Source organism: Periplaneta americana, chromosome 16, assembly GCF_040183065.1.
Source record: "Periplaneta americana isolate PAMFEO1 chromosome 16, P.americana_PAMFEO1_priV1, whole genome shotgun sequence".
In the NCBI taxonomy this organism is placed as follows: Eukaryota; Metazoa; Arthropoda; class Insecta; order Blattodea; family Blattidae; genus Periplaneta; species Periplaneta americana.
In genome coordinates this window covers 114,207,487-114,222,829 of record NC_091132.1, presented here as the reverse complement: position 1 = coordinate 114,222,829, position 15,343 = coordinate 114,207,487, and the positions used below count along the sequence as shown (strand labels likewise).

General features: G+C 34.3%; 1 protein-coding gene across 2 annotated transcripts in view; it reads right to left on the bottom strand.

Annotated features, from left to right (window-relative positions):
- Nucleotides 1-15,094, bottom strand: part of LOC138691108 (acidic leucine-rich nuclear phosphoprotein 32 family member A-like) — a 64,968-nt gene extending 49,874 nt beyond the window's left edge. The window contains exon 1 of one of the 2 annotated variants that reach the window (XM_069812827.1): nucleotides 14,916-15,094. In XM_069812827.1, coding sequence (XP_069668928.1) covers nucleotides 14,916-14,963 — 48 coding nt within the window. In that variant the 5' untranslated portion in view covers nucleotides 14,964-15,094. The remainder of the gene's footprint in view (nucleotides 1-14,915) is intronic. The other variant, XM_069812826.1, reaches the window with a different exon arrangement.
- Nucleotides 15,095-15,343: the final 249 nt, after the last annotated feature.

Here is a 15,343-nt window from a genome sequence, read left to right as displayed (position 1 = left end):
AATGACACATGGCAATCGCCTTTCACTTTTTCTCTCAGTACCGACATTTAATGAAATTTATTACCCTATTCGTCTACTGACTTACCACTCTACTCTCAACAACAAAAGAGGGATTTAAAGTTGTTGTTGTTGTTTTCTAATACCAGGTGTTTGACAATAAAGTCATTTGACCTCTTGCACTCCAATATTTTAAAAAGATATTATCATGACCAGCCAATGAAGCACAGATTTTGAGGTGTTCCGAATCCATTTCTTGGTTTGAGTTGCACAATGGGCAGTTAGGGGACTGATATATTCCAATTCTATGCAGGTGTTTGGCCAAACAATCATGGCCTGTTGCCAATCTAAATGCAGCTACAGACGATTTTCGTGATAAATCGGGAATTAACTGTGGATTTTGATGCAGAGAGTTCCATTTTTTCCCTTGGGATTGAGTTATCAAATTTTGTTTGTTGAAGTCTAAGTATGTAGATTTAATAAATCTCTTCACAGAGTAATACGTAGATTTAGTAACAGGTCTGTAAGTAGCAGTGCTGCCCTTCTTTGCTAAAGCATCCGCATTCTCGTTTCCCAGGATTCCACAATGGGGTGGTATCCATTGGAATACCATTCTTTTATTGAGTGATATTAATTGAGAGAGCATTTTAGTTATTTCTGCTGTTTGAGATGAAGGTGTGTATTTAGAGACGATTGATAGAATAGCTGCTTTGGAGTCTGACAATATAACTGCATTCTTAAATTTATTGATGTGGCATAGAAGATTCCTGAGACATTCACTTATTGCAATGATTTCACCATCAAAACTTGTTGTTCCATATCCAAGAGATCTATAAAGTGAGAAGAGACAGCACGTAACACCTGCACCGGCACCTTGTTCTCTGGAGATCAAGGATCTGTCGGTGTATAAATGAAGCCAGTTTTGTGGAGGGTACCTAATATTAATTGTCTCTGAAGACAATTGTTTCAGTATTTCAGTGTTTACTTCTGATTTCAGTATTTCTTCTGTTAAATTTAGATTATATTCTATATTTAATAGAGTTAAAGGGTTTGGTTTAATTCGTAAGTTTTCTTTTAAATTCGGGATATTGATTTTCTGTTTTAATTCTTGAACAATGGATATGAAACTTTTTTGAGTTTTCAATCTACAGAGAGGACTGTATGAATGCCATTTGTTTCCTGGTAATCTGATAAGTTTTTCATATTGAATCAGTGCTTAAGGGATTTAAAGTACTATGGACGTAGTGTTTCTCGCCATCTTTTCCCTGCATATCTGGCGCCGTGCCTGTAACCCAGCCAGGGAACATCCAAATTCGTAACAGAGGACCGAACCTTTCCATGTATTTATGACTTTCTTAATAGTTTTGCCGACACCCAGCCTGCACATTGAACTGGTCACATACTCTACATCGTACACCAATAATACAACTCTGAGGTCACACTTTGAAACTTATTTTCCAAGTAAATATGACGAATTTTCATGGGTTCGTGATCACTTTCATTGCGATATTGAAACTAACAAACTTTCATTGAGTGAAAGAGAACAGTTAATTGAACTCTCGAATGAGACCGGACTTAAAATGAAATTCAAAGTAGAATGCATGGTTAATTTCTGGACCGCATCACAAGTGACAAGAGAATACAGTGAACTGTACAATGGTACTTTAGAGATTATAATTCAGTTTGCTTCTACGTATCTGTGTGAGAAAAGGCTTTCATCACATCTAATAAAAACAAAGTAGGCTACAGATATCGACTCCATGTATGTGACAATCTTCGACTTAAGCTTACCAGCATACATCCAAATATAGAACAACTGTGCAAGAATCGGCAGGCTCATCCATCTCATTAATGTGAGTACCAACATTTATTATTTTTTTTTTAGTTAATAAGTTAAAGATTATCCAAACTTTAATATCCTTGAATTATTAAAGAAACAAAAATGAATTTTCTTCTACTAACATTAGCTTAATTAGTTTATACTAATATAAAATTAATTTAATTAATTTTAATTAATGAATCCTATTTTAAAATATAAGTATATTGATATTAAAATATAGGCTACTGCAAAAATGATAAATTTGCTTTCATAGGGAACAAGAGTAAGGTGGTCCGCGGAACTGTTCTCACTTTAAAAAGTGGTTCCCACTTCAAAACAGTTTGAGAAATGTTGTCTTAGAGTGTACGTTTAGGGCTCATTCAGTAATCTCAACAGGCAACAGCTTATCATACGTAAGTTGTCTAACTTTAGATGACTGTATCAATACAGCAAAACTATGTCTGCTTCACCACAACATTCATATGACTGACAAATATCATATTCTACAAACTTTACTTATGTAATCAAAATTACAACAACACTATTTGCTCCACATGGGGCCCATGCTTGTCTATCATTTTAAAATAATTATTGCTGACTCAGGGAAACAATATGTATGGTTCGTCATTATCCATCTAAATTAAAACAGACACTGGTACAGACACTCATTCTACCTCACTTCGATTATTGCGACATTTTGTTCAGTGATCTCAGGATTCATTCCGCTCAGAAACTACAATGTGTTCATAACAAGTGCGTCTGCTTCATTTGTAATGTTCGATACTATGATCATATCTCACCTTCTTTCGGGAAGTTATCATGGCTTAGGTTACATGAGAGGAGAAATCTGCACTCACTTTCTCTCTTATATCGAAATACGCACACTTCATCCGCCTATTATTTATTTGCTTGTTTTCATACTTTCTCTCGCTATCATAATATTAATACTCGATCACAACGCGATAACAAGCTAGAAATTCCACTTCACACATCATCTCTGTATTCCTCATCTTTCGCTGTTGCTACCTATCATCACTGGAACTCTCTGCCGCCTGAAGTCAAGGGCTGACGAACATTGAAATCTTTCAAATCCAAGTTAGAAAATCATCTTATGACGAGTTGCCAAACTAACTTACTATTATGACAAGTGTTGTATTGCATGTTTCCACGTATTTACATTTTTTTTTTTATTTTCTAGTGATATTTAACTTATTTTATATTTTTGTTTTCATATTTTCCGATAATGATATACCTATAACGTGATAAGATGAGCTATATATAATCATAATTTTCCTTACTGTGTGTACCTAAAAATATTGTATTCATTGTATGCTTTGTATTTTTTAGTAGATTATTTTACGACACTTTATCAACATCTTAGGTTATTTAGCGTCTGAATGAGATGAAGGTGATAATGCCGGTGAAATAAGTCCGTGGTCCAGCACCGAAAGTTACCCAGCATTTGCTCATACGTATGTATGCTTTGTACTGCACTATTTTATTACTATTATTATTATTATTACTATTATTATTACTACTACTACTACTACTACTACTATTCTTACTTTCTATCATTATCATTATTATTATTACTATTATTATTATTATCAATAATTGTCTTATTTTTTTATACTTTGTATGTCTCATTTATTTTGACCTTCTGTTCACATTTTATTATGCTTTTTCCTTTCTTTCTGTATGTTATATATTATGTCTGATTTCTACTACTTGTTGTTTACATTTTATTATTATCTTATTCAGTTTTATGTGTAAAATTGTAGTGTATTTTGTAAATTTGTAGTGTTTTTCGTAACGCAGTTTTACTCCTGGTTGAATGTTAGAGAAGGCCGTATGGCCTTAACTCTGCCAGGTTAAATAAATCATTATTATTATTATTATCATTATTCCTCGACTGCTTGATATCTGTAGATTCCCCACTTATCTTTCACAACGCACTCACAGCTCAGTCTATACTCATAGCAAGTGCGAAGTTCTAACAGGTGTCTGCATTAAGAGATTTTCTACGATGTCACAGCATTAACTGTTGCACAATTCTGCCAATTAAGTAACCCCCATTTTTGCGAGAACAAAAATCTGCACTAACTTATCTAAATTTAAAATAGTCTCTCGAAATGTTGTCTCTGCTAAGATAAGTGCATCATATCATTTTAAAATGTTAGTAGCTACATAGAAATGTTCTTTACGAATACACTCCTTCAAATCATTTAGAGCAGGGATGCCCAAACTTTCCGAGACTTATGTTGCTCTTCACATGTCACAGTCTCCATGTGACATCCCTGTACCCGAAATTAGAAGAAAAAAGTCAAAGTTTGATTTGGTGGTATTTTCTTAAGAAAATAGTAACTTACATTACTAGCTTGCATTTTTTTACATGTAAAAATAAAAAATTAAAATATAATTATAAAACTGAATGAATAGGAAGAAACTGATGAGATAGGCATATTTTTGTTGCACCTCACGTTCATAATGGCAAAACATCTTGTATTTTGAGATCAGTTTCACCTTTTCACTAAAATTAAAAATGAGACACATTCGTACATGAAGCCTGTTCTGAAAGAACAAACACACTGGACATATGTGTGGGGAATGCAAAGAGAGAAGACGAGTCGTATTCACTGAAAGACTGCTTTAATGAAATCAAAAATTACAACAATCTAAAAGGCGGACGTTGCTACAACAAACAATTGAATAGCCGAAATAGAAAGTTACAGTATAACATGGTTCAATAGGGTGGTCATAGATGGCAGGGGAATCTTAAATCCTCCACATCATATGTGACACTCTATAGTCTACACAAACACTACCACCACTTCTGTTCATCTGTTACTGGAAAAAAATATTAGGAAATAAGATGCTATGACTCTTCAGTCTGTTTTCGGGCAATGATCTCTCCTGTGAAATAAACACGTACACATATTCAGAATTTGCATGTTGCATTTCACTATACATTATAAGTTTTAATTTTGCTTAAAAGCCGCAATGCCCCAGACCATGACCAGCAATGCTCTCGCAATTCATGCATGTTTGGGAATTCCTGATTTAGCATATGTGAAATTGTTGGTATACACTCTTTTTTTATGTTCCCCATAAATAGAATTGCAATGTTTACAGTTTTGTTGGCAATAAGTGTCCAGATGCTCTTGCCATTCATGTTTGTTGTAGGCCTACTAAATTTACGAATAGACTTTCACAAACTCACTAAGTTACTAAATAGCCACATATCTCGTCCAATTTGTCTTCAGTAAGGAGTCTACATTCGGATTTCTATTCAGCAGTGATACCTTTGCACAAGTTTCGTCACTAATTTGTAAATCACAGATCTGCTACGTATTGGAGAATTTAGAAATTTTCTACAAAATGACATCTTTTCATCAGCTAAGTACAAGATCTCATCATAACAATTTACTCATATCCTACCACAAGACATCTTTATATTCTTCATCTTATACAGTTTCAGTTGCTAGAAATTGGAACTCGCTACCGAGTGATGTAAGGGGTTGTTGGACAATAATTTCATTTCATAGGTCAAAATTACATAAATTCTTACTTAACAAATTAACTGCTGATTAATATTTATTACATAGCCTATAATGAAACTAACATCTGTCCATTCTTATTATTATCATCATCATTAATTTCTCTAAATAGATTTACAAAACCTCTAATGGCAATTACATTAATATTCTCATTATAGAAATATATTATATATATATAGTCTTTTCTCCCTGTAACATAGTCCTAGTAAGCTATTAAATTAAGCTTCATCATTTTACTAGCTATCTCAAATCTCAAATTAATTATATTTGATTGAATTAAATTAGCTCATAAATTAAGTTTACTACTTTACCTTATAGGTTTATAGTTATGGAGTAACTGAGCAGTACTTGATCCACCACTATGAAATGACAGGATTGTCTCGTTTATGATCAAGCGGGTCCAGGTTCAAATCCTGTTTGGGTTTTTTTCCTCAAGGTTTTCCTTCAACCATTTGCAGCAGAATTTCTGGGCAACTCTCAGCATTAGACTTCAGACTCATTTTGTCAATTTCTTTACATGTCATTATCGTTACTGAGATCAGTGATAAAACAAAAATGCAGATCTACAATGCAATCACGGGAGTAAGATGACTGTCATAGAGAGAAAGAATGTAAGGCAAATAGTAGGAAAAATTAGAAAAGACATGATTCGAAATGAAAGAATTTGAGAAGGAACTGGACAGAAGAAAGCTGTAAGAGTGGTTGTTGAGGAATATCAATTGAAGTAGTACCAGTATGGTCATGTTAACAAAATGGGAGAGGAGAGAAAACCGAAGCAGATTATTAAGGAGATGCGAGTAGAAGAAAGAATGGAGTGAAGAAGACCTCTCATTAAATGGGATTAAAAGAATTGGCCAGAAGCATTGTGAGACAATGGTGGATATGAAGGGATTGTGTGCAGATAGTTCAGAATGGGAGAAATGGACATAACGAGGCTATCCCAACTAGTGTTGCCATATTTAGTGATAAGTCGCTAAATCTAGGGAATTTTAGACCAGTCTCGGCAACAAATTTTGTAAAATACGATTAGCGACTTTTCTGCTGATTTTTATATTCTTACACTTTTTCCTTTCTTTTATGTTAAAACATTCAACTCAAGTCATGCACTTCTTAGTTTTATAGTGAGGGTCACATAAGAACAGTTCCTAAACAGCAAATATTGCCGTCTTGCCAGTGTTGCCAACTGTTACCAGATATCACATGGTCCCACGAAATAAATGACTTATTTACTTACCGTACTTTATGTTGGAAGGTTATTCTAAATAATTCAATAATTTGTAACATATTTTCGTAGGCAAACTATACGAGAAAGGGATCAACATGTCAAGTATTTTGTCTGGCAATAAGAAAAATTCATTTGACTAAACAATTGACTCACGGAACCTAACCTAAAAATATATTTTGTTTGACCACATGAAATTATTAATAGTCACTCCGAAAACTTACCTGATTATATTCTTAAATTATAACCACAACACAACACAAAAAATAACTATTATGTATTAATATTAATACTGATATTAATTAATTACTATTATGTTCAAATTTCACTAGCTTCCAGTAACCGGCTCAGAAATCTAGTACAATTTTAATTTCATGAAACTCCAGTACCGACAAATATTGTGGATATTTGTCTCAGCTGCCAAAATACCAGTTACAAAATCACTACTATTTGTAGTATTTGTCAGTATCGAAATTCGAAACGAAGTTGGCAAAAGAAAATTCAACCTGCAAACTAGAAAATCACCACAATCCACTAGCATAAGTAGTAATGGGGGAAAAATAGTTAAGTTTCACCCTAGGGTATGAAGTAAGCTGACCCGCACTATAGAAGAGGCATGGGTGCATGACTGAGTCGTCTAATGATTCATATGTGAAAGCCCTAATATAATATATTCGTGATCAGTGATCAGGGGTGAAAGATGGTGATTCAATGATTCTCATGGATTAGGTCTCTCTTTCAATGCTACTGCTCCAACACCCATAAAAGGTGGCAACTTTGATTGACACGTGATGAGTCGCGAGCTCCAGCTAATTCTTGGTTCTTACCCGCAACATGGATATTTTCCACTCCGAACCGACCCGAGACAATTGAGTTTTGGAATTTTGTGCCTACAGTTCGTGTGAAGCAAATGAGACTGTAGTTTTTGCTGGTTTTAATAAATTTTAATATACAAGATTTAATAAGTGTTAGATTTCAGAAAAAAATTGTGGTCAACATCACAGCCATCAACAACATAACCAGACTCGGCATAAGAGGGTCATGACGAGGAAATGATGTTTCTCTCCACACATGTATGTTTTTATTTAATGATATTTAGTATTATTAATTTGTAGCAAAATTTCTGGGGATTTTTTAACAAACTTTGGAGAGATTTAGCTACTTTTTGTTGAAAAGTTAGCGAGATTGTAGGGCGATATGTTGGCAACAGTGATCCCAACACTTATACTGCATAAGGGACTTTAAAAAGAAGAAGAAATCATTACTACACAGTAGCACCATGATCCAGTAAGATTATGACAATTCCAGGAACTCAAAAACTCCATGCTACCATTCCCTCAAAATGTGGAAAAAAGTTTATACTAAGTTTTTTTTTTTTTTTTGCCCCATTATCAACTAGTTATCCAGTCATCCCTCATGGACAGACATTACACTTTGATGAACTGAATGGTTACGTATGAGTTTTTACTCCTTCAGGGAAGAATTAAGACTGCATTTTTGTACATGTAATTTTACTAACAATAAACAATATACACAATGACAGTAGTTGAGCCATGCTTTAGGGAAAAATGGAGTTGAAAATAAAGTTAAAGTTACATTTCTTCACCCATCAGAACCTTTCCAGTCATTTTATTAGCCCTCAACTTCTGTTGTGCTTTGGATACTTCTACCAATGTAATTTGCAAAGTGAATCTTCAACTTGTCTGTCTTATGCTCTACTTGATGAAAAAACGAAGATTGTTGAGGTTATCAAGCACTTCCTGCACTTAACAGAAGACCAATAGATATGAAACTTTGCAAGGTATAACTGAAATGGATGCTAGGACATGTAGGGATTCGCGGTAACTAAAGAGCAGATGAGGCTGCCAAAAAGGGAACCGATATCCCATTCATAGGACCTGAACTTGTGCTGGGACTATCTCTATGACCAGTAAAGCAGGTTAATCATAATCACTGGAACTCACGTGAGGGCTGCAGATAATCAAAGGCCCTTATAAGAGATTTCAATAATAACAGGTCAAATTACTTGTTAAAATTGAGCGCAAAAAAAAAAAAAAAAAAAAAACCAGCTCCGTTGGGCAGTTAGATTCCTTACAGGACACTGTGCCCTCAAGAACAACTTGTATAGGAGGGGACATAATATCAACCCAGCCTGTACTCGTTCACAGCGAGATGAGTCTGTAACTCATCTACTATGCAAATGCAATGCACTCGCTCATCAAAGATCTCTCACCTTTGGAAAACATTTTCTGAAGCTTGATGAGCTATCAACTGTCCCAGTCAGTAGTTTGATTTAGTTCATTAAGAACATCAAACTATTGGACTGACTGGATATTATGATGGGGATGCGCAAAAGATCTTTTAGGTCGCAGTTAAAGACCTCCCCTTCTTAAATTCAATTAAAATTCATTGTGAGGTATAAGATGATGATATGAAATAGTTTTGAGATTTATTTTTTTAATTTTTAAGAAAGCTGTTTAAGAGATAGATTATGATATATTTCGTCAAAGCACTTCTTTACATGTAATGGTGTACCTCACATTTCTGCATCTAGTGCCACCATTAACATATTACTACAATAACACATTATCTGCAGTACACGTCTACACAAATACTCCCAACTACACTATGTACTTTTTTTTGTTACTTGGTCAATCTCCCCTTCAGTATTTCTCCTACATTTCATTTGCTATTCTCTATTTGTTCATTAATCCCAATAAATCTAATATTACATAGGCCTACTCCTTTCAAACCCCCTTTTCCCTCTAACTACTATTCACTAAAATCTCAATTTCAATTTTCCTCTATAAATTATCATATTGAATTATTTGTCCTATTTGTTCTTTGACCTCTTCTCCTATCTTTCTCCTATATTCATTTACTGTTCCAACATTCAAATGTTAGTACTAATTTTATGCTGTCACTTGTACACTTCTCTTAACCCTTTCTCACTATTATCACTCATTCCTAATTGCGCTCACTTTCACTTTCTCACTATTCTGCTTACACCTAATCCTTTGTCACTATTCTCACTTCCTATAAATACTTATATTTTATTCTACACATCTGCTTATACACTTTCTCTCTCCCCCATACTTCTCGATCTTTTCAGTTTCACTTGCAGTTTTTGATCACATCCCCACATTTTTTAATCATATCTAATACCTCTGCTATATCCTCAGCTGTCGCAGGTTCTGATCTTTCTTTACTGTTCGTCTCTGCCTTATTTCTATCTCTGTCTTTCTTTCTATTTATTTCTTCTTCTATTCCTCTTATTTTCCCCCCCAACGCTTTCACTTTCACATACTAGATTTCCACTTACACTTGCACCCTTATTCTTTTCACTACTTTCTTCCCTATCATTTCCTGAATCTTGGTTAGTTTAAGAGATAGAATAATGTCATCAAGATTAGTACTGGACAGTTGTCTCATCTCCCATTCATCTTTTACACAATACAAATTGTTAGTCAAATGATTAGAGCATCAGTTTTCCCGTAACTTATGTAGATCTGGATTAAATCTCAGCCAGTACATGTGAAACTTCTGATGGATAAAGTGTTGCAGTAAATTTTCTGGGTGCAGCTACTTCACAATTATATATAAAATCTTTTTCACCCATAATTTCATCTCATTAATTTATCACCACCAGCACCACTACATACGGAATGCTTCAGCTATAAAAAAAATTTCAATCAGATTGTTGAGGTTATTATTTACGTGGTTCACGTGAAGACATCCCAACAGCAATGCTGAGTTTATACCTCATTCCACAGGTGACTTCAAGGAGTAGGTTACGCATGCTTTGGACGTACGCCAAAAATAACACTTTCGATAGCAGAATGCTGAAAACTTGCCATTTTCGTAAAAATTCAAAATTAACATCTTGCAACAATTGGATACTTAATAAAATGACGCAAATGTATAGTTCTAGCACCTGATACAACACGTTTCGGTAAAATTCATTGAATGCTGTAGACGTTTTATCGTGTTTCCCACTTAAAAAATTTTAATTGGATAATAATCGGTATCAAAATAATGGGTTAATTGGAATGCCAATCTCACAATGGTGAAATACGAGATAAAATTTGAGAACCAAACAAGGGAGTGCAAAAAAAAATGTTAATGGTTACGTTAAACACACAAAATTATAGACAAAACCTCTTTTAGTTGACAACTTTAGCAAACTTCTGGTTGCAAACTTCTGGTTACACAGAACTGCTTAAAAAACTTTATACCCCGTGGATCAACAATGAGCTATGATGAGAAGAAAAAAAAGATATACTATAAACGGTTCTGAGTCGTAAGTGTGGCGGTTTAAACCCGTTTAAATATTTAACTGAACAGTATAACACGGAAAAGTTTAAGAGAAGAAAGCAGAAACAAGCGACCTGGAGAGAATTTCATTTTTTAATTTCTTTTATTGTATTCCAACATTAGAAGCTTTAAGATGCAGAATAAGTTGAGTGTTACACAACTTTTTAGATGTGGTGAGACCAATCTTACAAACTAGAAATTTAACAAATAAAAGAAATTCACACCACGTGCATTCCACAATATATGGATTCATAATATTTGAATACCCCCCAGGAATAAGGGTATAAGTACATAGGGAAACCATGCACCATATAGGTACCCTTATTTCGGGGGGTATTCAATTAATGTTCCTCTCTGGCCTAAGAGTAGGCTATAAAGAAATAATATACAGAAGAAATAATATTGATATAAAATGCCTCCATAATTTATTAACAAGTTCTGTAAATAGTCATCTACAGTCTAGGACATGTACCAAGAGAGAACTGTAGGACCAGTAAAACATTTAATATAAACTATGCTAGGACATGTTACTATAAGTATTCTGCACTTCTTAGAATCTGTTCCTTCTATAATAAATTGAGCAATACTGACATCTTTCAGGATAGAGCCACACTCTTGAGAGAAATAAGTACCCGTAGCTTTCAAAACACTCCATAAGTATTTTGCTAATAAATAGGTCTTAACTGGTTTGCATATTGTATTTTTGGCCTTCTTTCTTAAATTATTTCATATCAATTATCATTACTAACTCACTCCTAATTCTGTTAATATTGCTGACTTAACGTAGGTCTAGTCCATCAGTTATTGTATTGTTATTAATCTGTGACTAGTTATTTGCAGTTCATCACTTGCTCTATTACTTTAATATAATCTAAGTTTTCTTTATACTGTAAATACTTTTGTTTTTGTTTACCGAGATTTACATGTAATATTTGCTTGATATCTTTTGTTAAGTAGTATTGGATTGTAACTGTTTAAATTACTACCATTATTATATGTATGCTACTGTTATTTTCACTTTTCTCTACTCTGTAATTACATTGTTGAGTGGATTAAATAAATAAATAAAAAATGCAAGAGTTCCTGTACAGTAAACTACAGAAGATCCTACACTGCTGAAATAGTCAATTCAAATACGATAAACATGCCCTTCATCTACTAAGTTATAGTAGGCCTACGCTTAGTTTAGCAAAGAAGTTTCAGTCAATACGAATTGACGCCCTTGTCTCATACACGTGGTAGCAAAATTGAAAAATACATACTGTCAATCGACATTAATGCCCATTATTGTACTGAGAATTACGCCAGTAATGAATTCAAGAGGTGAGTTATAATGTGCATCTAGTTAACACCTGTAAGCCCGTTTTGTAGTCTTATTCCATCGATTTTGCAACTTTTAAAAGCGGATATTTAAAAATTTTTACGAGTTTCTGGGTAACAACGAACAATGTTATGTAACATCTCTTTCACTTTCTCATTATTCGAAATAGGTTTAAAAAAGGAGGAAATATCTTTATTAGGCCTATTAAGGGAATAAGTTTTCAACATCTGACACAAAAAGGTTTTTTTTTGGATGCATACCGATATACTTTCTTGCGTGATACAAATGCAAAATATCTCCTTCTAGATCGACCCTGCTGGTTGGGGCAATGATTTGGGCATCAATCTTCTCCTTTCAAGAGCTCACAAAAAAGCATGGGACAGAATAATTTCGAAAAAAGTAAAACTGTAATATTTTACATGACTTTAAATGCAACTCTTTCCTCCAGTATTATGCGAATGCAGTTCGGAGATTCACTAATAATGTAATATTGTGTATAGGCAATTTTAATTTTCTTAATTTGATAATGGGTCAGTGGGTTTACTGCCCTAACTCCGCGCCTAATAATTCAATGGACTCGAAATGAAAACACTAACGCTTTCAAACGAGATGTTACGAATGTTGAACATTTTTAGCACTAATCACTAATTCATCCTACCACCTAAGCATGGTCAGGCATCTACGTGCAGTAGCATCACAGTACTTATTTAATAAATCATGCGTTCTACAAATATCAGAGTTACCAACTACCATTACAGGTACTCTGGAGAAATTAGAGAGTCAATTTTTATCACATTTCAGTACAAAACTTTATGTAGTGACGTCGTAACGGAACACTTTCTTACATTCTGTGGCTTATAACGTGATATTTCAAAGCGTATTACTATAATTTACATATCGAACAAGCCATACAACGTAGTACAAAAACAGAACACAATCCGTGAATATAGCAAAGGCTAATAATTTTATTACATTATACTCGTGCGCACTTTCTACATTATTTAGCAAACACACGTGGTACTCTTTTAAATTTACCGCTTTGAACCTCCCACTTTCCAGTGAACAAAATGAAAATCATCTAATTTTCTCGTTTACTATGATGTAAATATTCAATACCCAGCTTATTCCCTAGTTAAAAATATAGATAATGAAGTACTACTTTTAATGTACGGGAATGACCTATCCACTAAAAAAAAAGTGTTTTCCGTAGAAATTTTGAATCCTACCTAAAAATGACGGAACTACATTATTGATCGGAATGCTACTTGTGATCCCTAGTGTTGGATATATACCAATGCGACGAGTGGTTCTCTACTGTTACAGAAGTAAGGTTGTTCGACAAACCCTGTCGTCAATTTCTAAACGTAATTATGTACAGTGAACTCCCAACTGCTTGGGTAGGTACAAAGGCACGCTTCTAAATATTGCTTATTGATTGCTAACCGCAATAACAGAAATAGTACTTATTGTTCAGTTATCATTGAGAAAAGTGCCTACGTGCCTGTCTGGCAGAAGCGCGCATCAACACACATTGTCCATCATGGCCGCTTAGCAACCGGTTTAACTTAAGTGAACAACATTAATTCAGAGTTACTAAACACCATATTTGATTCAGTCGAACTTAAATTTGATTTCCTATACCACAATTTTTACATTTATATTAGTAACAAGATATCCCTAGGCTGCAGTCCGTACTAACTCAATGCGCACAATACTACGACGTACAGACGCCGCGTCCATTTATGACCTCGACAAGGTAGTTTCCGCCGTTATCTCTAAACTAGGTGTAAACATGATGGTGTCAAATATTATTCGTATCCCCATATCGGGTAGTATTAAATATTCTATAACTCTATTGCATTATTTAGTAAAATATGTGATGTAATATAAATTATCCAACATGGCGCCTTAATAGCATCATAAGTACATATCAAAATCAAAACAACCAACCTCAAATTCAAAATAATCACTTCAAACATACAATTTTACACCTAACACAAATTCTTCTGGTAACCAATCATTATTTATGTATTATTAAGCCATAGATAAAATAATGACTGCCGACCCCAAGCTATCACTAAAATCAGTTAATTAAATAGGACAAAATTTCTACTTTTAGAGTAGGCTAACCCCACCCGCCAATATGCATTACCTACAAAATATAAACATTTCTTATTTACCATATTGAAGCTTCCCAAATCAAGAACTGAAATTGGCATTTAAATGCAAATGACATCAAAGCCACATGCCATTAATCCACGCCTGCTTTCACAATATTTCTTTTCTATAAATCAACTGTAAAAGTATATTCGTATCTTATCAACACTCACATTCATCTTTAAACACATATGATTTAAATATTAAATGGTACATCCTGCATTATTCACGAATCCTCCGAAACTAACAATATATTCCACACAACACAAGTAGTCCAATTCCAGATTGACTGCATTAATAAGCACATGCTTGATTAAGCGTTTGAGAAAAAACTATTACTCAACACGTTAATTTATTTTACAAATACACAATGATTCTCACAAACGTGAACACATGCTATTTCAGGGATGGACCTCCATTTCTCACCAATTGGCATTCACCATTACCTGGCCTCTAAAACTATCAAAATTCCATGCTGACTTATGCTGTCGTTTCACTTTTATTATTGTCTATTTAAATGATGCTTACTTTATCTGGGCTCCTTCCCCGTTTCTCGAGTTCTATCCTCTTCTCCATGCCGCTGTGTTATTTCCCTTCTCCGGCACACGAGAACGGACAACGTAGCTTGCTCCCTTCAACCTTTACCTTCAAACAGGGAATGACGGACAGTCACAACGTATTCGCGGCGGCTCCAATGCTGGCTTAGAGGGGTCTACACAATAACAGAACGCGAGAGGCGGGAAATGAAACACATGTCTGGGACTACTTTCGAAGAAGCCAATCAGATTACTCGTCTGAAATTATTAGATGATTTGGATGCCATCTGTTGACTGAAACGTGAATTTATTGATCGACTTGCGAAGCGTGAAGAGTGAAGAGTTCATTACAGAAATGAGGGACAGAAATAAATTATCAGTAACAGTTACGTCCGACATGTGTAAATATCTTACAATTGT